Below are 21705 nucleotides of genomic sequence, written 5' to 3'. Positions count from 1 at the left end.
CGGTCTGGATCCCTTTATCAAGGCATAATGAGCTGCATATATAGAGTTCCAAGTAGACAGTGATCCAGGTATTTTTACGATTAATGATTAGGGCTGAGCTCTCGGATTCCGAATTTTCGAGTTTGGCAACGGAATGTGGCAGTTCCGAGTATACACTCGAAACTCAAAAATTCAGCAGTTCTGAGTATCAAATTCAGATTTCCATTGAAGTCAGTAGTGCCAAATTCCGCGGTTAATTGTGAAGCCCCCGTACATGCTATCATCACCAATTTGGCATGTGTATTAAGCAGATGAGTAGGAACATGGTTAAAAAAAAGAACTTTTGTGAAAACACCGGAACGCCTCCAGTGTTCCGGGATTTCCCAACGGCCATTTTGATTGCATCACTGAAATTTCTTGTTTCAAAGGCAAAATGTTTGTGTTCCCAGCCTCTGCTATACACATACAGAGGCTGACTGTGCCCATTCAGTTGCGGGAGTTCGTCGGTGTGGGAGGGTGGTGGGATGTCCTAAGAGGATACTGGCGTGGGACCACTCCTGAGGATACTGGCGTGGGACCACTCCTGAGGATACTGGCGTGGGACCACTCCTGAGGATACTGGCGTGGGACCACTCCTGAGGATACTGGCGTGGGACCACTCCTGAGGATACTGGCGTGGGACCACGCCTGAGGATACTGGCGTGGGACCACGCCTGAGGATACTGGCGTGGGACCACGCCTGAGGATACTGGCGTGGGACCACGCCTGAGGATACTGGCGTGGGACCACGCCTGAGGATACTGGCGTGGGACCACTCCTGAGGATACTGGCGTGGGACCACTCCTGAGGATACTGGCGTGGGACCACTCCTGAGGATACTGGCGTGGGACCACTCCTGAGGATACTGGCGTGGGACCACTCCTGAGGATACTGGCGTGGGACCACTCCTGAGGATACTGGTGTGGGATTTTCGCAAGGTAAGTATCCCTGGTTAATTTAAAACAATAAAGGACTTTTTTAATTGTCGTGTTTTTATTTATTTTTTTAACTCTTTGTGGAAATGGGTAAGGGGCACTGTGTACCCCTATACTCATTTCTCCTGGGGAGGGGGCGGCCTCCGGGGATCCGCTTGTTAAAGGGGACCCCCGGATGACACCATGAAACCCCCCAGGACGTCGGCGGACCCCACCTCCTTCTGGGGAGGGAAAGGCTTGGCCGCCCCTCTCCTCCAGAGACCCCCATACCATGGACCATGCGGGCTGGTATAGCTCAGGGTGCAAAGCCCCGTGTGGGCAAAGCTCCGCATTCTGGCTATCCCAGCCTGCATGGGGGACAAGGAGTTAAGGAGGCTTGGAAGGGGGGACCCCACGCTGTCTGTTTTCATGAAATGTATACAATATGTATACAGAACTCGGAATGCAGTAACCTGTACTGCAGCACTGTCATTTTACACAGTTTAAAAACAATTTTTCCTATGAAACTTTGAAATCAATTTGCTCAAAAACTATAAGGTCTTTTCACAATTTTTTTTTTACCATGTTCCTACTCATCTGCTTAACATACGTGGCAAATTTGGTGATGATAGCATGTAAGGGGGCTTCACAATTAACCGCAGAAGTAGGCACTATTGACTTCAATAGAAATGCACTCTGAACAAGAAAATTCGGAACACGAAATTCGGTTTTCGCATGCGGTACACGGAATTTCGGCGAAATCGGAATTCAGCTCTGATCAGCCCTATTAACGATGCCGGTGCCAGGCCTCAGTCAGATTGCTTGTATGACCTCGGTAAATGCCTTCATCTCATAGGAGGATACAGTCACTGGCGTACCAATAGGGGATGCGACCCCTGCCGTCGCGGGGGGGGCCCGGGGCCCCCCTAGGGCCCCACTCAGGGACTTTTGGGGGCAGGAGGGTTCGCAGCATAAGAGGAGAGTGTGGCAGATCGGTGGGGAGGGGGGAAATCCCCCCCCTCCTCACCTCGGGCTCTCCTCTCAAAGCTCCCCCTCCTGCAAACATTGGTGGCAGCGGGCAGCAGCGGCGGTGGCGGCAGGATGAATACATTACCTCCTTCTCGCTGGAGGACTTCCGTTCTCAAAGAGCCTCTTGCAACTTCCTGTGTAAACAGGAAGTTGCTCTTTGAGAACGGAAGTCCTCCAGCGAGAAGGAGGTAATGTATTCATCCTGCCGCCACCGCCGCCCGCTGCCACCAATGTTTGCAGGAGGGGGAGCGCTGAGAGGAGAACCCGAGGTGAGGGAGGGGGGGGGGGGGGAATTTCCCCCCTCCCCACCGATCTGCCACACTCTCCTCTTATGCTGCGACCCCTCCTGCCCCTGAGTGTGGGGGGGGGGGGGATTTTTTTTTTTTGCAGGGGGGCCCGGGGATTTGTAGGTACGCCCCTGGATACAGTACACGCCTATAATTCTAAGGAGCCACTGTTACTGGAAAAGCAGCTCCGTGAAGCTGGCCCCCCTACAACCAGCACAAATAAAAATTCCATCATGCTTGGCTAGTGATACGCTTGTGCCCATTTGTGCTGCAAAAATTAAGAATTGTGCTGCTTTCATTTTGAAGATAATAGCACTTATTATTTCTAAAACAATTCCATCACCCAGCCCCCATGCAACAACATATAAGTTTATGGGCATTAAGGTACCCCTAAACATATAGATGTGCAGCAGATTCACAATCAGATAGATTTCTGTCAGATGCCGATCAGGTCGAATCTGACAGGAATCTATGTGATGTGTGCCACACGCTAGGAACAGATTTCCAATAAAATTACAGTGTCCATTGAAATGCATTGCTGCACTATTCGATTCAATGCAACACTATGGGCCATTGATCTGCCGCCAGCAGCCGATCGACTTAGATTTTCCGTCAGGACCAATTGACTGAATTGATCAGAAATCGATCTATCATGCTGCCTGCTGCATCGATTTCTAGCCGATTGGCCACTGTATGGATACCTTTAGATTTCTGTCAGATTTGATAAGGGTGACCAAATCTGCTGGGAATCTGCTGTAATCAAGCAATTAAATGTCCTTTTCTGCAAGTTCCAGGATACAGATCTTGTAACCTCCAGATCACAGGGATAAGCCAGGCAGTAACCGCGTGTGTGTAATAGGGCTGGAGGTTGAAGGAGATGGGCGGTACCCTTATCAATCTCCACCTGCTGGGTTATTACACACACGCGTACTTGTCATTCCGGGGTAGCCATCGCTTGGGCCCCGTATGTAAATTCTCATTTTATCTACTTGCTTGCTTTTAACCTTTAAGGAAATAAATAGCAGTCTGCACTTAGCATATGTGCTCGTGTTTTATGTCCAATTGGAAATGGTTACTGCCTGGTAGGGATGATCAATGAGATGGAAATACTTTTGAAATTATGCAAATTTGTATGCAAACATATGCAGCTTGAAAAATGACCTATCAATTTAAACCTGGGTTTAAATTACTTGGTCCATTTTCAAACTGCATACATTTGCATGAAAACGTATTTGCATACCTTTTATCATTCCTACTGCCTGGCTTATCCCTGGGATCTGTAACTTACAACAAGACCCCTATCCTGGAACCTGCATAGAGAACCTTTCATTGATTCCATATTGCGTAGTTACAGCCTTATAATGTGGGTTGTTTCAGTCTGGTAATCCTCTACTGTTTTTGTCGGTGATGGTGTAATACCGTGTGCCTAAAGATTCTGCACCGTGTACCGCTATGTGATGCTGGTCTGCAACGATTGAGTTATCCAGACCTGTGCTGACTTGTATTGAATTGCGATTGGACTTGGGACACTGTCTTTACGGAGCAGCAGTCACCTATTGGGCCATTTGCTGGTGTGGATTCTTAAATTTTTTTTTTTATTTTTTTTTAAATGTACGTTAAGGACCGGTTCACAATACCGTTTTGAGCCAAAAGGATCCGATGAGAGGATCCAGTCTCCGCTTCACCGGATCCGGATGGCTATGTCCGTGGCCCGGTTCACATAGTGCATCACAGTTCACATAGTGAAAACTGATCTGATCAATGATTGATCGGATCCGTTTTCACTCAGCAAATACATATCTAATCTTCAGTAGCAGCCGGCGGTAGAGGCTTCCTCTTCTTCCGCTGTCACATGACGCGTCATGTAGTCGCATGATGTGGAAAAAGACGGAAGCCTCTACCACCGGCTGCTGCGCAAGATTAGGCATGTATTTAGCCTCCCTCACCCACCTGCCCGGCCGCTGCACCCTCCTGTCGCTAGATTTGCATCGGCCCATGACCCCATCCTCCGTGGAACGGTCCGTTTCTTCACGAGTGCCTGCAGCAAATTTTAGGTCCGGGGAACGGAACGTATCCGTACCAACGGATGCATGTGAATGGAGCCATAGGTTAACATTGGATCCTTTCACATCCATTCCGCTTGTACAGTATACGTTCCGGAAAAAAACCGCTAATGTGAAGCGGGCCTAACTGAAAAAAAAGAAAAACAAATAAACAGTAAGTATACGGTCACCTTAATAGGTTCCAGATGTAGGTGATTTAAATCTACACCATTTGGAGCATTTTATCCCTGCCCAATTTCAGTCTCCCAGGCATGCGATCCCTCCACTATTCCTGCTCCATCGCACTTTGCGGTCTAATTATTATTATTTAGTATTTATATATAGCAAATTATTATTATTACGTATTTATATATAGCGCCGCTATCTTTCGCAGTGCTTTACTGTATGAAGCCACGTGGGGTGCAAATCTGGAAGGAGTGTGGAGACAGCAGCGGACCTGTAAGGTATAACAGCACAGGGTACATGTACATTAGGGGGGGCAGCATGTGGTTTATGTTGGCCAACAAGTTTCTCGCCAATCAGATTTAATCATTGAGAGATCTGTCTATTGGTTGATCAGTAGCCAAATCATGTAACATATGGGTGCCTTTATATTGATAGAGTATATATTAGTGCATTTCATGTTTTAGAGGAATTGGTTCTAATACCATTTTAATAGAATTTCTTCCTATGACTTGAGTGTTGGATTGAAACCGTCAGTGAGTGCTAGCTCCGCCCTGCTGTCACTGTTCTGGCACCACCCACCATCTGAGCCCAGCACCTAGCTGACTGCCTTATACCTTTCAGATTGTGTGGTGTGTTATGGTCTATTACAATGTGTACCAGGGTGCATTTTGGGAGGTCATGGGACATCTCACCTGTATGATCCTCCATAAGGAAAGCATAAAAGAGAACATGGGACAATGTCACTATTATGTGTCACCGATACCACAACCTCCCCCCCCCCCCCCCTCTATACAGGTCACATGATCACCCCAGTACTAGGGTGACCATATTTTGATTTCCAAAAAAGAGGACGATCACAACAGCATGTGGGCGTGGTCATGGGTGGGGCCAAATATACAAGACCTTAGCAGTGAGCTGTCCAACTTCGCGGGCATGGAGGGACGTTTTTTTTTTCCAGACCATATGGTGGAAGGGCCAGCCGACCGACCACAAAATGCAATCAGATTCGCAGAAGATTTCCCCACAAAATGCAATCAGATTGGCAGCATATTTCTCTACAAATGCAATGAGATTGGCAGCAGATTTCCTCTGTAATCACACTAAGGAATCAGCCAGGTAGTTATGTTTAAATTGAGATATATAGCCCAATTTAAATTTTGCCCCTTGCTGCAAGCCTACCCTTCCCATTCATAGGGCTCTAGTTCAGTACTACTTCATGGCCTATGCCCGCCCCAGCCACACTAATAGAGGAATACTGGAGGGTTGGGAAGTTCAGGTTTACTTACACGGTTTCTACCAGCCCCCGGAGTATATCAGTTCCAGCATTGTAATTTTGATTCTGTCCATTGTGCCGCTGTCCCTTCCAAAAGATCCGGCTACTGTGCACGTGTGAGCCTGTCCGCACACCTCCTCGATCACGCTCCCCTGGACAGGAGCATTCAGTGCATGTGCAGTTTAAGTTTCTGCGAACTGCGAATACTTTCAGTCACAAGAGTTTAACTGAAGAGGCATGCAGATAGGTCCGCACATGCACAGTAGCATTCGACACTGGATGACTATCAAATCTCTCAGAGGGGCCTCTGGCACCTTGAAGGGGATTGGAATTACAGCAAGTAAAGGCATCTGACAGACTAGGGGTGCTGGAAGAAGCCCCAGGAAAGTTAATGTGAACCACCTACCCCCCAGTAATTTACAGAGAGCCTTTTTCTGCAGTCTAACCCTACCTCCCCAGAGTCTCCTTCTATAGCCTGAAAGGAGTATGGGATCTGTCACACAACTGCATCACACATGCAGCCAGCGAAGTGAGATGGTCTGCAGTGCACTCTGCATATTATATCATAGCTGTTAGAGATCAGCAGTACAGCCAACAACAGACCTCTGCCCCGAGTCCCAGACAACTGCTTCCCTCCTCCTCCTCCTCCTCCTCCCCCCACAGCATTCCAGGAGAAGAGGGCAGACTGCAGATACAATACATCCAGCTTACCCAAGATGTACAGTCTCACAAGCAGCCAGGAAGAAGTGTTTCCCAGTTATCAGCAGCAGTAGCAGCTCTCCTGAATTAAATCTCCAGGGGCAGAGGCTGTGTGTGAGAAACAGGAGAAAGGGGGGCGGGGCTGAGCAGCCAAGTACCATGCTCTGCAGCTATTACATAGCAGAGACGGCAAAACAGAAAAAAAAAATTATAACTCTTCAAGCATCGGCTCTTCTGCCGCTCGGCACACTCGTGTTCGGCTCTTCACCCGGACATTTCAAAAACTCGGGAGGATGGCCCGGACAGGTCCAAAAAAGTGGACCTGTCCGGGCAAAAGAGGACGCCTGGTCAGCCTACCCAGTACCCGCCCCCTTACCTCTGATCTCCAGCCGGTGGTCCCGGACCTCCTCACTGACACCACCCCTCTATACAGGTCACATGATCACCCCAGTACCGACCCCCTCACATGATCACCCCAGTACCCACCCACTTACCTCTGCTCTCCAACCAGTGGTCCCAGGCCTCCTTACTGACACCGCCCCCTCTATACAGGTCACATGATCACCTCAGTACCAGCCCCAGTTACCTGTGATCTCCAGCCGGTGGTCCCGGACCTCCTCACTAACACCGCCCCCTCTATACATGATCACCCCAGTACCCACCCCCTTACCTGTGATCTCCAGCGGGTAGTCCTGGGACACATTGCTGACAGGGTTGGTGACCCTGACCCGGAATGTCCTCTCGGCATCGTCTCTCTGCACACTCGGGATAATCAGCGTCCTGTTGTCATCTATCAGCCGGTATCTCTCAGGGAGACGCCCCCCGTCCAGCTCCCAGGTCACATGGCTCTCTTCTCCAGAGTACTGGACAGTCACAGCAATGTCCTCCCCCAGCCGGCTGCTGTTACTGCTTATGTTGTAGATGAGAACCGGATCTGCAATGATCAGGAGAAGGACACGCCCCATCAGTCATGTGACACCAGCACAGAGACATAGCATAGATTGCTAGCTCTTGTACCCACACTGATCATGTGATCTGCAGCCACTCTCCTCACATACACTCACCAGTTACTGGCCTCTATGGGGAGTGCTGAGGTTATACCTCATGTCAGTAGAGATGGGAAGTCCGGATCTTTTCAATGATTCGGATGATTCGAATCAGATCATTTAAAAGACCCGGATCTTTGATCCAAATCTCGAATCATTTTACTACGGAAGCATTCTGGGGGTGAAATGTCTAGCAGGACAGGACTTTCCCTGCAGTAGACAGAGAAGGGGAGGGGGTGAACAGAGAAGGGCAGGGAGTGGACAGAGAAGGGAGGAGGTGGACGAAGAGGGTTGAGCAGAGAGCAGAAATGTTTTTTTGCACACATTACCCACATGTTGCAATCATATGCTTCAAATATATTTCACCTATATGTTCATCTGTATACTCTGAATGCAAACTTCTCACAGTGAAAGAAAGCATTCCCCAATGTGTCCTTTTCTCACCTCGAACACTCATCATAAATGTAGGGAGAAGTGAAGTGCAGCTGTTTAGAGCAGAGTGCAGGAGGCTCATATTGCCCTGCAATCACAGTGCCTGCTCTTCTAGCCCAGCGCGCTGTCTGCAAAGCTACTGAGCTGTGCTTCTGAGCCAAAAGTTTCCCATTTGTTCACTATGCAGCACTACGGAACAGACAGCCTATAATGAGCAGCAGATTGCAGCCAGTATGTGTGCTCTACACATATATGGCAGTGGCACCCATGTCCCCTCTCTCTCTCATCTACCTGTCCCTGCAAGGCTGGCTCCCCTCCAACTGAGCGATCCATCTCTGCTCTACTTCCAGGACCCCCCTGCCCGCTGAGAGGGGGTCCCGGGTTTGGGGTCACCTGTCCCAGGCTGCACTGAGTCCCAGGAAACGTCCCCCTTACACCTGCAGTGTCAGAATTCTAGCGGTTTTATTAATGCAGGAAAAGATGTCATATGTATATGTGTTAAGTTTTAATGTTCTATGCAAAAGTTCATTGTAAAGTGAAAAGTTAGAGTACTTTGTATTGCTCTGTGACATAGCATATTCCAGGCTGTGAGGCCTATAAGATTATTCTAGTTACAAAGTCAGAGCATTCTTGTTTATGCTAGTGCGTGGCCTTGACATTTAAAGAAGCTTCTGTGTGAAGACAGAAGCAAGTTAAACTCACATTACTGCAGTAATTATAAATGCACATAATTATTACACACAGATATTATTAATCTAAATAATATTCAATACAGTCCTTCTAAAGAAAGAAATAGTTATTGTTAAACCCTAAAGAAAAGAATGTATTACTTTGAATTACATGTAAGCTGTATTCTACCCGTGAAAGATGAGACAGTAAGATATTCTCGTAAGATTGTTATGATTCTGGAAGGTTGTTGACGTGCTCTAGTCTCAGAAAGCTGATACCGTCTTTCCCCGAATATAAGACACTGTCTTATATTCTTTTTGGGGAGGAAATGTGTGCTAGGGCTTATTTTCGGGGGTGGGAGGGGCTAGACGCTGTGTGTATGGGCAGGTGCGTGGTCTCTTACCGCACCTCCCTTGTGGCTGCGTCCCCCTCCGTTCCTGGTAATTCCTCCGGTGGCGGCGGCATAGTAATCCATCTGTGAGGGCGCCCTGTGACCCTCACGCAGTACGCTAGGCCGGCTCTGCGCTGGCGCCCTCTTCCTGTCATCATGTGCGCCCGGCAGATGCGTCCCAGGCGCACACTGATTAATCAATGTGCGCCTGGGACGCATCTGCCGGGCGCACATGATGACAGGAAGAGGGCGCCAGCGCAGAGCCGGCCTAGCGTACTGCGTGAGGGTCACAGGGCGCCCTCACAGATGGATTACTATGCCGCCGCCACCGGAGGAATTACCAGGAACGGAGGGGGACGCAGCCACAAGGGAGGTGCGGTAAGAGACCACGCACCTCCCCATACACACAGCGCCCCGCCCCCAGCTAGGCCTTATTTTCGGGGTAGGCCTTATATTTCAAGCATGCTTGAAATATAAGGGAGGCCTTACTTTCGGGGTAGGTCTTACTTTAGGGGAAAGACGGTAACACATGATGTTTTGGGAACAAGTTATATAAATATTAAACAAAGAAGGTGTTTTCCCAATTAGTTAAAGATCATTCAATGATGCCACCTGGTGGTTACATAGTCTTATAAAATCAACATTATTAATAGATTGTTATTAAATGCTGACCTCTGCCGGTTGAAATTAGATATTTATTTCTTCATCAGAAAGACAAATATATGGACAATGATTTTATATTTAATATGCAATTATATCTTATATGATTAATTGTTTTAAGAAGAATTATATATTGAGCTTTATATTTAAATAAGTATATTAGAAGCCCTGTATGCTTCAATAAGCCTTAAATTGCTGAAGGCTCTTACAGGTCTGTGTATAGGGTCAACCTGACCTGGGAAAGTACAGACACATTCCAAAAACTAATTAGCAGAGAACACTTTATCAGAAATGCGTCATGAATGACATGGTTTAGTCTCAATGTCTGGGGCAGCCAGCAGATAAGATGGCTGTTGACGTCCATTTTTAATTAACCGCGTCAGAAATGACCTGATTAGAATGTGTAAACATTGTAAACCTACGTAAATTCCCACAAGATAAGGTAATTAAGAATTTATAAACAATAATATTGTGACTTAGGTAATCAAAACATGATAAAGCATTGACGCACGAAGTTTTAGCCAGAGTCTGGGATTCAGGGAAAGTCTAGATTAGGCAGCCATATTGCCTCCAACCCCTATAAAAGTAGGGCCTGAAAGCTCAGTTTGCAGAAGCCCAGCAATCACCTGAGAAGACACATGAGGCAGAAGCTACCTTCCCACAAGTGGTTCTAGATGCTGAAGAGATGACAGAGAAGGGGTAATATGCTTAATATTCTGGTGATTTACTTTATTAATTTTTCAGCATTAAGTTCTGTTAATATGTTAGCAAGAAGTTTTTTAGAAGCTATTTGTTATGCTATTTCTTTAAGAAGATTACTACAAGTTTTACACAGCTACTAGATACACAGCTATTGATACAGATGAGACTATTTTTGATCTTATTCTACAGAACACAACTGTTATATTCTTTTTTGAATGTGCTTAGAAGATTGATGGTCGCTTGGCTATAAAGCCTTGATAAGATGGAATACTGTTAGAAGGAAACCTTACTTGGAACTGTTCATATATTGTATATATGCTGTATGATAAGCAAATACAATTTTGTATATAAAATCATATACTGAGTGCTCTGATTAATTTCAAGGTATACCCGCAAAGGTATAATATAAGCGCAACAGATAAATGTTCAACAGTAAATTCAAGTCCACACACTCCACTTGCTGTGAGCAAATTAAATGGATGTATAAACTTATGCAGAAGGTTCACTCTAAAAAATGTCCCATTTAGCATAAAATGTCAAAGGTTAGTTATGGAAAGTCTGTTCAAAACACACTCCTCCGATTGGTATGCGCTTCTTATTGGTGTCAGCTTCACCTTAGTCGAGAGTTCCTTTGATATAAAAGAAAAGCGCTCCACACAATTTCCTGATCTTGTATAAGTGAATGCACTCACCAGATCCTATTGACCACTGTGATACTGGTCAAAGAACGCACTCAACGATGTCCTTCTCGATCACGGCAATCCTCCCCGATTGGTCCGTCTACTCCGCCTCTCCTTCTTCCTTAATATCACCGTTTTTTCATATGCACAAGTACCTCATAAGATGAGAAACCTCACATAGTACAGCTCCGTTTTTTTAAAACAACGTTTAATACTTTTAAAATACTCACAAACGTAGGGTCATATGACTGCGCACAGAGTTTAAGAACGGGCTCTCCCCCGTGCCTCCCGGTCAGGCCCGTTGGTAACCGCTCCAATTCCGCCGCCAGTCCGTTGTTCATACAGCCCTCGCTTCCACGCTGTGCGCTCGTAGTGTCCTGACAGTCCGAGGTAGCTCCACCCGACGCGTTTCGTCACAGTGTGTGACTCATCAGGGGCGTGGCTTGCTACTCGGACGTCAGGTTTAAATGTACGCTAAAGGCCCTCCCTCCAGCTAGAACGCTGGTAAGCGGCGTACCTACTCTCCACATATTACCTCCCCACTGGCAGTCTGATCTGCCCATCCGGGTGTGCGCGCGCAGTGCGTTCCAAAATGTGCAGCAATTTGGCTGCTAGTTCCCCTAGATGCGCAGCATAAGGGAAAGCCCGCATTACATTACAATCATAAAAAACAGTTAATGTCACATATATTATCATAATTTCATTCCCATGCTCTTCCCACAAGTTCATACTCTATTTCTATTTCATCTGCCCCAGATTCAATCTATGTATCTTTATTTATCTTCTAAAGTTACATCTCACTTCTCTTCAGGGTTCTTTGTCGGCATCTTGTGGCCAAATGAAGTTACAACCACGTTATAGATTTACTTAGAGCAGTCATTTGTATAACATATGTTATATGATAAATAATAACATATACAAAGTATATATAAAATGCAGTCCATTTAAATTCTCGCTAAAAAACTTTCCCTGCAATTCTAATCTACCCCTCCAGTAGCCACCTCAGCTGTTAGCTATGAAGCAATTAAGATCTATATCTGTTATGTCCTCTTGGTTGCCATGTGCCCATCGCGTAGATCCATTTTGTCTCCTTCTTTGATATTTCTCTTGTTTTGTTTGCTCCTCTCCATGAGTATTTCATCTTTTCTATACCACAAAACCTTAATGTTTCAGGATTTGATTGATGGCATGTTCTGAAGTGTTCTGATACACTATGTTCACTGAAGCTTCTTCTGATATTGCCTATGTGTTCCCCTATTCTCCTTTTCAATGTTCTTGTTGTTCTTCCTATGTATTGGAGATTGCATTGGCACCATACCATATAGACAACTCCTTTACTATTACAGGTAATATTCTGCCTAATTTTAAAGCTCGTTCCTCTTGATGTTGATGTAATTTCTTGGCATCTCATAGGTCTTGCCTCCCTACATCCCACACATCCCCTACGTGGATAAAACCCATTCTGTTGCCAGAAAGCGTTTATTTCTCTGGGTGGGTTTACACAGCTGGGTGCCAGGATATTCCTTAAGTTTTTTGCTTTCCTGTAGACAAAATGTGGTCGATCAGGTAATATCTTTTGTAAGTTCACGTCCTCCCTTAAGATTGGCCAATGTTTCTTAAAAATGCTTTCCACCTGTCTGTGCTGCGTGGAAAAGTCACTAATAAACGGTATTCGATCATTATATTGCTCTCCCTCTCTCGTTTTATTTTTAAGGAGTTCTCCTCTTTCCATTCTTCCTATATCCAGAATATGCTTCTGTATATCTGTTTCTTCATACCCCTTTTCCACAAATCGTTCCAGTAATACCTGGGATTGTGATATATAGTCTTCCATCTCACTACAATTTCTTCGCATCCGGACAATTTGTCCTCTTGGCACGGCCCTCAGCCATCTGGGGTGGTGGCAACTCTTCACGGACAGATAGCCGTTTCGATCTGTTGGCTTAAAATATGTTGTAGTTATGAGTCTATTCTGTCTTCTTTCAATGTTTAGGTCCAGGAAGTGAATGCTCTTCTTGCTCGCTTCCATTGTCAATTCTATATTGATCTCATGGTTGTTAAGTCCTTGAAAGAACAAAGGAAGTTCACTTTCTTCACCTCTCCAGAGCACAAAGAGGTCATCTATGAACCTTCGCCATACTACTATTCTTCTGTCTTCTCCTTCTTTATGGGGAGGTGGGAGCAAGAAGTTCTGGGAGAAGGAGAAGACAGAAGAATAGTAGTATGGCGAAGGTTCATAGATGACCTCTTTGTGCTCTGGAGAGGTGAAGAAAGTGAACTTCCTTTGTTCTTTCAAGGACTTAACAACCATGAGATCAATATAGAATTGACAATGGAAGCGAGCAAGAAGAGCATTCACTTCCTGGACCTAAACATTGAAAGAAGACAGAATAGACTCATAACTACAACATATTTTAAGCCAACAGATCGAAACGGCTATCTGTCCGTGAAGAGTTGCCACCACCCCAGATGGCTGAGGGCCGTGCCAAGAGGACAAATTGTCCGGATGCGAAGAAATTGTAGTGAGATGGAAGACTATATATCACAATCCCAGGTATTACTGGAACGATTTGTGGAAAAGGGGTATGAAGAAACAGATATACAGAAGCATATTCTGGATATAGGAAGAATGGAAAGAGGAGAACTCCTTAAAAATAAAACGAGAGAGGGAGAGCAATATAATGATCGAATACCGTTTATTAGTGACTTTTCCACGCAGCACAGACAGGTGGAAAGCATTTTTAAGAAACATTGGCCAATCTTAAGGGAGGACGTGAACTTACAAAAGATATTACCTGATCGACCACATTTTGTCTACAGGAAAGCAAAAAACTTAAGGAATATCCTGGCACCCAGCTGTGTAAACCCACCCAGAGAAATAAACGCTTTCTGGCAACAGAATGGGTTTTATCCACGTAGGGGATGTGTGGGATGTAGGGAGGCAAGACCTATGAGATGCCAAGAAATTACATCAACATCAAGAGGAACGAGCTTTAAAATTAGGCAGAATATTACCTGTAATAGTAAAGGAGTTGTCTATATGGTATGGTGCCAATGCAATCTCCAATACATAGGAAGAACAACAAGAACATTGAAAAGGAGAATAGGGGAACACATAGGCAATATCAGAAGAAGCTTCAGTGAACATAGTGTATCAGAACACTTCAGAACATGCCATCAATCAAATCCTGAAACATTAAGGTTTTGTGGTATAGAAAAGATGAAATACTCATGGAGAGGAGCAAACAAAACAAGAGAAATATCAAAGAAGGAGACAAAATGGATCTACGCGATGGGCACGTTGCAACCAAGAGGACATAACATAGATATAGATCTTAATTGCTTCATAGCTAACAGCTGAGGTGGCTACTGGAGGGGTAGATTAGAATTGCAGGGAAAGTTTTTTAGCGAGAATTTAAATGGACTGCATTTTATATATACTTTGTATATGTTATTATTTATCATATAACATATGTTTTACAAATGACTGCTCTAAGTAAATCTATAACGTGGTTGTAACTTCATTTGGCCACAAGATGCCGACAAAGAACCCTGAAGAGAAGTGAGATGTAACTTTAGAAGATAAATAAAGATACATAGATTGAATCTGGGGCAGATGAAATAGAAATAGAGTATGAACTTGTGGGAAGAGCATGGGAATGAAATTATGATAATATATGTGACATTAACTGTTTTTTATGATTGTTTTTTATGATTGTAATGTAATGCGGGCTTTCCCTTATGCTGCGCATCTAGGGGAACTAGCAGCCAAATTGCTGCACATTTTGGAACGCACTGCGCGCGCACACCCGGATGGGCAGATCAGACTGCCAGTGGGGAGGTAATATGTGGAGAGTAGGTACGCCGCTTACCAGCGTTCTAGCTGGAGGGAGGGCCTTTAGCGTACATTTAAACCTGACGTCCGAGTAGCAAGCCACGCCCCTGATGAGTCACACACTGTGACGAAACGCGTCGGGTGGAGCTACCTCGGACTGTCAGGACACTACGAGCGCACAGCGTGGAAGCGAGGGCTGTATGAACAACGGACTGGCGGCGGAATTGGAGCGGTTACCAACGGGCCTGACCGGGAGGCACGGGGGAGAGCCCGTTCTTAAACTCTGTGCGCAGTCATATGACCCTACGTTTGTGAGTATTTTAAAAGTATTAAACGTTGTTTTAAAAAAACGGAGCTGTACTATGTGAGGTTTCTCATCTTATGAGGTACTTGTGCATATGAAAAAACGGTGATATTAAGGAAGAAGGAGAGGCGGAGTAGACGGACCAATCGGGGAGGATTGCTGTGATCGAGAAGGACATCGTTGAGTGCGTTCTTTGACCAGTATCACAGTGGTCAATAGGATCTGGTGAGTGCATTCACTTATACAAGATCAGGAAATTGTGTGGAGCGCTTTTCTTTTATATCAAAGGATTTCAAGGTATACCGCCAATCTAGAATTACTGTTATAGAGGGTGCAGACCCCACTATGCCGGATTTATATGATAGCAACGTTTTAAGGGCTGGTCCTTTACTGAGTTGGCAATCATGAAAAAGGCAAGAACCGCTCAGGTTTTTGACAGCAGGACGTCCCGGCTGCAGAACTTTGGCCACCGTCAATGGTGAACGCGGCCAGTCGGCCGCATCAGCCTCTCCCCCAGCCCTGCCCACCCTCCAATCATGTGGCTCTTTGGCCACATCAGCTCTGCCCCCAGCTAGCTGCCCCCACCTTCCCTGCCCACCCTCCAATCGTGAGGCCGCCTGGCCGTTTCAGCTCTGCCCCAGAGTTCTGCCCCGCCCACCCTCCTATTGTGTGGCTGCCTGGCCGTATCAGGCCAGCCCCTGGGATGATCTACCCACCAAGATGCAGCTGCCATGAGGGATAATGGTGAGAGTGCCCTGTCAGGGTCTCCTCCCCACCTAATGTCACCCCCCCCCCACCCAGTCAGTGTCACCCTCCGGCTCCTACCCACCTAGTGCTTGTCACCCTCCCTTCATCCCGTCACTGTCACCCTCTGGCTGCTACCCACCTAGTGCCTGTCACCCTCCTCGCCCAGTCAGTGTCACCCTCCTCACCTATTGTCACCCTCCCCCAAGCAGTCAGTGTCACCGTCCTCCCTACCCAGTGTCACCTTCCTTCCCACTTAGTGTTACCCTCCTCCTCATCCAGTGTCACCCTCCTCCCCTCCCAACATTACCCTCCTTCCATCCAGTGTCACCCTCTCGGCGGACGGGAACATTTAATGCATTAATGTCTGAGGTAACATTTGCTGCACTTCCTATATGTGGGGTAATGTATGTGCTGGTGGTGGTAACATTTACTGAATTTTAACATGTGCGAGGTAATGTTTGCCTCATTTTCCCATTTGCTGCATTTCATTTGTCAGAGGTAATGGTTGTTGGATGTCATGTGTCGGAGGTAGTGGTTGTTGCATTTTATGTGTTGGAGGTAATGGCTGTTGCATTTTATGTGTCGGAAGTAATGATTGCTGCATTTAATGTGTCGGAGGTAACGGTTTCTAGACTTATTACTTGATGGTCATAGTTAGCTGCATTTGCTACTTTGAGGTTATTGCTGCAGCATTTGGCATTTTGGGGGCTCAGGATTACTAAATGGTATGCTAATAAATTGCATCAAAACGTTTCTGCAGATTTATCGTTTGCAATTCCATCATGCAAATCTCCTGTTTCACCACATCATAGTGGACACTCGGCTTTTTTATGCGTTTGGGAAACGATGACTAATTACCCTTAGGGTCACTTTGCCTAACTGTTTTGGGAAGAAATTCTGGCCCGCAGTCTTACTGTTACACCGTTACATTACAGCTAGCTCCGCCCATGTGATGTCATATGCCACGCCCATTTGTTTGCGTACTCTCACTTATTACATCCCCCCCCATCCCAGGTTGGGCCAATAAAAACCTGGTCACTGTACAGAATCACATGAGTTTTCCCCATAGAATTTAGTGGAAAACTCATGCGATTCTGCCAAGTATGACCCAGGACTTTAAGGTCACTTTGCCTAACTGTATTTTGGGAAAAAAACTCAGTGCTCTTGAGTTACACTGCTACATTACAGTTGGCTACGCCCACATCATGGCCACACGCATTCCCCCTCCCCCCCCCGACACCCACGTCATTGCCATGCCCATTTTCCATCCTCCACCTATCTCATTGATGCCCTAGGGTGCCCCAGATCTTTTAGAATCCTAGCAACACCCCCGGAGGGAAGTGTGATGCAGGATATGGACTCTTACCCAGCACACGGATGGATGTAGAGGACAGGACTTTATCTCCAGCACCCCGATCCCGGACCTCATACACACAGGAGTCTCCCCTCCCAGCCTGGGGGAGGGTCCAGCAGCCGCTGCTGATGTCCAGGTGGAGTCTGGGGTCCAGTGGTTGAGTGTAGTTGGTGTGACAGTCCAGAAGTAGTAGCTCCTCCTCCTCCCCTCCACATCTCCTGGAGAGCAGCAGGACGGGGAGCTCGTCCAGACACTTCATACCACACCGAGTGACTTCTGATCCGGTCTGTAAGTATTCTGGGACTGATAAAATAAAAAGTGTTATGGAGTCTTCAATTTCAAAGAAAGTAAACCAAGACATTCTCGTGTTTCTTTTCCTCCTATTGTTCACACTCCCATCTTGACAATATCCTGGTCAGCAATACCCTCCTGTCAAATATTGACAGAACAAACTTCCTCTCTGAAATCCTTTCAGATCACTGCCATTACAATGTTAGGTTCAAATGGACGGTCCTACTTAAAAAGACTGTATGGAGGCTTCTCCCATATTGGCTCACCAAGATAAAATGTATCATCACCAACTGAGGTGTAATTGAGGCCTCTTGCACACTGCAAGCAAATCAGATTCAGATTCAGATTTTTAATCTGTTTTTACATCCGATTCCGATTCAGATTTTTAATCTTAACTGCATGCTGTGTTTTTTGATCCGTTTTTCTGTTGAATGTATTCAAGGAAAATCGGAAACGGAATCGGAATCGGAATCGGAAAACGGATTTGCAGTGTGCAGGGAGCCTGACAGATTTTTCCAATCAGCAGCAGGATAATATCCTATATAATAAAAGCCCTGTGTCACTGCATCCAGTAGTTTAGCGGCGTCCCTGTGTCCCTGGTAATTTGTGCCAGACCTGACAGTTTGTGGTCTGTGGTCCACAGAGGTTTTCATTGCATTACAGGATATAACAGCTTTTTCCAACTGCCAAGCAAGCAGCTCTCTTGGCTCGATTCACAAAGCAGTGCTAACTTAGTTAGCACGCCCTAAAAGCCCATAGCACGTCTAAAGTAACTAATGGCGCGCTAAGTTTCGCGCGCTAAGTTAGCGAGCGCAAAGTTTAGCCCCGTGCGATGCAGCGCACCGGATGCGTCTGAAAAGTTGCATTGGGTGCGCCTTTAATGTCGCACTGGGTGCACCTGAATCGTCGCACCGTGCAACGTTTTAGACGCATCGGTGCACTGCTTTGCGCGCGACGCTTAAACTTTGCGCGCGCTAACTACAAGCTTTGGCTGTGCTAGCTACTTATCACTGTAGTTAGCACGCCCAAAGCTTTTAAGTGTGCTAACTAAGTTAGCACTGCTTTGTGAATCGAGCCCCCTGTATGCATATACTTCAGACAGTGGTGGGGAACGAGCAGGCAGGACGCAAATATGCGCGCATTGCGGGGGGTAGCGGCTGTGACCTAGCGCCCGTTTAACGGGCAAGCCTTTTTACTAGTAATAATAATAATAATAATAATAATAATAATAATAATAATAATAAAAAAATGCTGGTGTCAAGGAGACAACTACACACCAGGGAAAGATATAAGGGACCACCAGTGGCGTAGCTAAGGAGCTGTGGGCCCCGGTGCAAGTTTTACATTGGGGCCTCCCAGCACTCTATACATAACAATTGATACGGCGCACCAAAACCTGCCAATGGCAACTACAGTGTCAGAGGTGCGAGAAGGGGATGGGGAACAGCTTGAAATTTCCATTATTTAAAGCATCTATAGAAGTGATTATTACCAGCACAGGACCAATAGAGAGCTAATACTGTGATAGAGGGTGGGCCCTTCGAGGCCCTGATGCAGTCGCTACCTCTGCACCCCCTATTGCTACGCCACTGGGGACCACTAGACACCAGAAAAACAAACAAGATGCCACTAGGCAACAGGGAAAGCTATAGAGTCCACTAGACACTCGCGAAGCCTAGAGGGGACCAATAGACACCAGGGAGGCATATCAGGGAACCCCAAAACTACCAGTAGACCATGAAAAGCATGTGGGGGATCAAACTACCAGAGAAGTGTATGGGGACCACTACAACAGCAGGGAAACATTTAGAGGACCACAAGACCCCAAGGATACCTATTGGGTCCAATAGACTACCAGAGAAACATATTGGGTAACCAACAGATCAAATGAGGAAATGTAATAAGGAAATTTATTACATTAAAATATACTGTTTAACAATGCCCACATTTGAGATCATACCCTAAAATAATTAACCTTCCCAGTAACCTTTTCTCCCTCATTATTACCATGAAAAATCCCGTAATTTCAGTTTTCTCTCAGTTGAAAGTGAAAAGTACCAACTGTAGCACCCCTGCCTCCCCCCTTTATTTTACAATTAAATATCATTATGATAAATTGTGATGGGGCACCTGAAGGGAAAAGTGCTCAGAATGGATACTTACCTCAGCAGAGAGATGCCTCTAGAACCCCTGCACCTCGCAGTTCCAGCGCTGGGAGCCCCTGCAGCTTGTCCATAAGGGCTTGTTGAAGTGGCTCTGCCACTCTGTGCAGGTGCAGATGGCTTGCGCCTGCGCAGCACCATATAGGCTCAGCTTTTTCCACTGAGCCCGAGAGGTGACTCCATGTTACTGTGCAGTCACAAGCTGTAGTGTAGCTGAGGAGCTCTGGGCCCTATTGTAAGTTTTATATTGGAACCCCCTCAAGCACTTTATACATAACAATTGATATGGAGCACCAACACCTGCCAAGGACAGCTGCAGTGTCACAGTGTAAGCAGGGGAGGAGACAGTTGCAGTGTTAAATAGGTGTAAGCTTGGGAGGGGACAGCTGCTGTGTCAGAGAGGTGTAAGCAGGGGAGGGGACAGCTGCTGTGTCAGAGAGGTGTAAGCAGGGGAGGAGATAGCTGCAGTGTCAGAGAGGTGTAAGCAGGGGAGGAGACAGCTGCAGTGTCAGAGGTGTAAGCAGGGGAGGGGACAGCTGCTGTGTCAGAGAGGTGTAAGCAGGGGAGAAAACAGCTGCAGTGTCAGAGGTGTAAGCAGGGGAGGGGACAGCTGCAGTGTCAGAGAGGTGTAAGCAGGGGAGGAGACAACTGCAGTGTCAGAGGTGTAAGCAGGGGAGGGGACAGCTGCTGTGTCAGAGAGGTGTAAGCAGGGGAGGGGGACAGCTGCAGTGTCAGAGAGGTGTAAGCAGGGGAGGGGACAGCTGCAGTGTCAGAGAGGTGTAAGCAGGGGAGGAGACAGCTGCAGTGTCAGAGGGGTGTAAGCAGAGGATGGGACAGCTGCAGTGCCAGAGAGGTGTATGGAGGGGAGGGGACAGCTGCAGTGTCAGAGAGGTATAAGCAGGGGAGGGGACAGCTGCATCCTCTATTGCTATATCACTGCGCAAAAGCTGTCCTGCATCTGCACTATGTGGTGTGCCTGTTCTTGTACAGGAGACTTGGGGGGGGGGGGGGGGTAACTGGAGGACATAAATAGCTGATTTTTGTCAGATGGCTCTCACAGGTTGCTTGAAGATTAGTGACAAAAACAGAAGAAATACAATTTGTGGTATTTAATGATGGAAGCACTTTTTTTTTTAATTTTTTTTTTAGAAAGTATAATGGGAGGAAGCTGATATAGTGTGTTTTTTCCCTTTTATTTTTGTATAGAAAATAAAATGAAAAGGATTCTTGGGAGAAACCTCTTCCCAAAGAAAGATCAGTTTTCTCTATAAATACAAATGTACTCAGGAGTGTGAAAACAAAGCTCAAGTGAGAAAAGGGTGAAGCAATTGTTAAATTACCACAGAAGTCAGAACGGTTGTGGTTTCTTGAGTTTACGTGCCAATGGCTCCCAGCTTTGCTTCCTGCTCTGTTTTGAGTTGCACTGCACTTGGGTGTTTCCAGGGGCTGCAGTCTCATTCTCTCTTCTACTTTCTGTTTAGCGTTGTGGAAAGTAGAAGCTGCTGCTGTTTACAGACAGACTGTTTACTGTGACAGAGAGAAGATGAAGCACGGAAGCTCTGGGTTTTCCCTCACCCAACTCCTGGCGCTGCTGCTCCTCAGCCCATAAGAAAGTTTGGGGAGGGGGGGGGGGGGGGGGTACTGGTGCCCAGAATCCCCCTCTCAGGACAAGGCATTGTCTAGGGAAAGACAAGTTGAGGCACCAGAATGTCTGCAGGCTCACAGCATCGTGCTGGTAGGCAATACACTTAAAAAGAGTAGTCCTACAGAGTAACCAACAAGCTCATGGTGTCATAAAATACAATTATCCATCATGTGCAAAACCAACGAGATAGAGATAGAGAGATATATATGCTCAGTAATTTCATATTTCCTGGCTGTAAAAAAAAAACCAGAAGTTTTAGAATAGGAACAAAACAAAAAAATTTTGATCAGGCCCTACTAGGCAATGTAACTGTGGGTACATGTAAGGGTGCGTACAGAC

At 46.3% G+C, this 21705-nt stretch overlaps 1 protein-coding gene across 2 annotated transcripts in view; it reads right to left on the bottom strand.

Moving 5' to 3' along the window:
- The window catches only part of LOC137545169 (uncharacterized), a 68720-nt gene that overhangs the window by 8197 nt on the left and 38818 nt on the right, over nucleotides 1-21705 (bottom strand). For both annotated transcript variants that reach the window (XM_068266282.1, XM_068266283.1), the window contains exons 4-5: nucleotides 17281-17571; nucleotides 7119-7382 (exon numbers count right to left, since the gene is read on the bottom strand). In XM_068266282.1, coding sequence (XP_068122383.1) covers nucleotides 7119-7382; nucleotides 17281-17571 — 555 coding nt within the window. The remainder of the gene's footprint in view (nucleotides 1-7118; nucleotides 7383-17280; nucleotides 17572-21705) is intronic.

The sequence above is a fragment of the Hyperolius riggenbachi genome, chromosome 2, assembly GCF_040937935.1.
Source record: "Hyperolius riggenbachi isolate aHypRig1 chromosome 2, aHypRig1.pri, whole genome shotgun sequence".
In the NCBI taxonomy this organism is placed as follows: Eukaryota; Metazoa; Chordata; class Amphibia; order Anura; family Hyperoliidae; genus Hyperolius; species Hyperolius riggenbachi.
The sequence above is the reverse complement of the archived record's forward strand: the minus strand, read 5'-3'. Positions and strand labels throughout refer to the sequence as shown.